The following is a 3,060-nucleotide window of genomic DNA, read 5'->3' as shown; positions in this document are numbered from 1 at the left end:
ATGTTTTTCCTAAACTATACATGTAGGTAGATAAAAACAAAGATGATTCACAAAGCATGCGGAAATTCTGAGAAGCTAACAAAGAAAGAAAGGATCATGTATATATAATGACAAACAAACATATAAGTTAGAAAGCTATATATTTCTTTATTATTCTGAATTACAAATCTATGAAACTATGTATCAAAGTAATAAATGGAATAATTCCTTTTTTCTACAAAAACAAAAACTTTAATTAATTCCTCAAAAAGGAATCCCCATAAAAAAAAATATTGAAGTTCTATCCTGGAAAACTAGAACTTTTATTGGCACTAATAAAATTTCAAACAAGAAAAAAAGCTTCAAAGATAGTCAATGCTCACGGAACTCTTTCATCCCTTCCAATGTCACAGATGATGGAATAGAGTTCCTCATGTTATGAGAGAAAAACAAAGAATCCGTGTAATTCAAGAATGGCTGACTCGAACACGCAAACTCCGCCGAGCTCGGTGCCAACACCGGCAAATTTGTCACGTAAGGGTTCAACCTAGGCTCTAGCATTGATGGCTCCCCCGTCATGAAACAAGAGTTAACTTGGTTTTCTCCCACGCTACTACAATAATTTTCTTCGGTTGTTATGACCGATGATGTCTCGTTGTCCTCATTTTTTCGACCACTTTCTTTGTCTCCCACGGCCACCGCAACGTCACCCCCAAATTTCTGGTTTGAGGGTTGTTGCGGCGTTGGGTTGCCACCGTCCTCATCCTCCTTTTCATCTGAGCGAGAGAGGCCGGTGAGCTTTTGCACCAATGACATGAAATCTTTAGGCTGAGTATGAATGACCTTTGGAGAATGTGTGTAGATAATTACCGGGTGGCATTGTTGTTGTTGTGGTGGCGTTTGTTTGTATAATGACACTGGCATTGCCTGTGTCATGGCACTATTAACAAGGGATGATGATGATGTTGATGATGATGATGGTGATGTAGATGATGATTTTTTTATTAAATGTGATTCCTTGTTGATTCTCAAAGATGGTGATAGCAACCCATTAATGTTGTTGTTATTGGTGGTGGAGGTAGTTTGTTTCTTTGCATGGAATTGTGAGGGACTCATGGCTTTGGTTTTGATTTTTGAAGAAAGGTAACAATCACCCACAACACAAAGAAACGAAAGGTGAGGTTATGGAATTAGTTATCATATTAGTTTGCTTTAAATGGATTTGAGGCAAAAAAAAATACTAAAAAAGTTTGGAACAAATGGAAGTAAAATGAAGATTATGGTTTAGATTATTAAGGTTTTGTGTTGAGATGGTTAGGGCAAAGATATATAGGGTTTGGGTTTTGCATGGTGCATGCAGATTTTGTTAAAAGTGAGTGTGATGACCAATAAAATTATGACACGTAGACAATGTAAGAATTGGGAAAGGGCAATTTGGGAATTCCGATAATGTGGAGGCCGTGTTGAGGTGTCGGAAGGAGCGGAATGGCGCGAATCAATTGAGGGGGTATGGGCCCCACGCGTCACTCTGAGCGGTACTTAATGCTGTCGAGGTGTGGCTGCGCATTCGGAGGAAAATGTTAAGCTTGTTCTTCCACAAAACACAAAAATATCGAGAATGGCGTTTATTAGAAAGAAAATAAAACATGTTTATGAAAAAGATGAAGCAATAGAGTTTTGCTTCAATTAATCCATTTCATTCAAATACTAATAGTGCTAGTAGGAAAATATTTATGATATATCATATATATATATATACATATATATATATATATATATATATATATATATATATATATATGTATATGTATATTTTGAAACAATCTTACTCATAGTAACTTAGTTCAAGATTTATTCAGCAAACAAAAAAGCTTAGTTCAAGATTAAATTTATGATTATATAATTTATTCTTTCGCATCACATTATCGTTTACTTACCGTGTTAAGCCAACTCTTTTAAAGTATACACCTTGAAATGTTTTATTAAACCGTTTTTCAATGTTAAAAAAGAGGAACGAATTAAAGAGAAAGGGTTTTAGCTTTGGCCCATGAGTCTTACGAGATTATATAACACTTCGTTTGGTATAGTTGAAATTTGAAAAGTTGAGGAAGGAATAATGACGGAATATTTATGCATGTTCTTCCATCTATTATTTCATATTGTATGTTTTTAGATGATGATTTTGTTTGTATCATTGACACTTAAGGAAAAAGAAGGTGTTAATATTTTTCTTAAAAAGTATATATTACGGTCATAAAAGACAAATAATGTGAAGCGGAAAGAGTATGTGTCATTTATCCAAACTCCAAGTCCTAGAACTTTTTGCATAAAGTTGATTATGATATTGTGCAACTTTTAGTATGACACAAATATGGAATGAAAGAGAGATTCATTTATGAAAGATGTTTGTTTTGCTTTTCTGGCCAGTTTGGTTTAGATAATTTAATTTTTAGATAAATAATTATTTAATTTATTAAAAAAATGTAGTTTGGTTTGAATCATAATGTCAAATCCAATCTTCTTGTAGGTGGTTTAAATTTTGGATTAACTATATTTGATTTTTCACTTGTTTTTTTTAAAAGAATGCAAATGTTAAATATTAAAAGATTGAATACATAATAAATACATCATCTAAAATATTATATATCTCACTATAACTTACAACAGCATCTAAATTATAAATTACCTGTCAAAATTATATTGAGTTTTTGAAACATAAAAATACATATTCATACATGAATTTATAGCCTTTACCTTGCATCGGACTGGATAGCCTATTTTGCGACCTCCATTTATTTCACCTACCTAGGTCAATATAATGTTGATATAATGATGTGTTTTCACATAACATGGAGATATACTTCACAAATTGAAAAACAAATGTGAAGTGAGAGAAGTGGCTCGTGTTGAAAAATAAATCACAATTAATTGTTCATCAACCTCTCTTTGAGCTTGACCATAAAATTGATACCACAATTACATGTACTACGAGTCTACAACCGTGGAATTACTACGCTCCATAAAAAAGTTAACGAAATGTTCAAACGAAATTTTGGCATCCTAGAAGCATGTTCTACATAA

General features: G+C 32.7%; 1 protein-coding gene across 1 annotated transcript; it reads right to left on the bottom strand.

The window, feature by feature from the left end:
- Positions 1-351: 351 nt before the first annotated feature.
- On the bottom strand, positions 352-915 carry LOC114419794 (VQ motif-containing protein 20-like). Its single transcript, XM_028385577.1, has one exon. The coding sequence runs from the start codon at positions 913-915 to the stop codon at positions 352-354; it is 564 nt and encodes a 187-aa protein (XP_028241378.1).
- Between the last annotated feature and the right edge of the window lie 2,145 nt (positions 916-3,060).

Source organism: Glycine soja, chromosome 7 (genome assembly GCF_004193775.1).
Source record: "Glycine soja cultivar W05 chromosome 7, ASM419377v2, whole genome shotgun sequence".
NCBI classification, from domain to species: domain Eukaryota; kingdom Viridiplantae; phylum Streptophyta; class Magnoliopsida; order Fabales; family Fabaceae; genus Glycine; species Glycine soja.
This window is presented reverse-complemented; position numbering and strand designations above follow the sequence as displayed.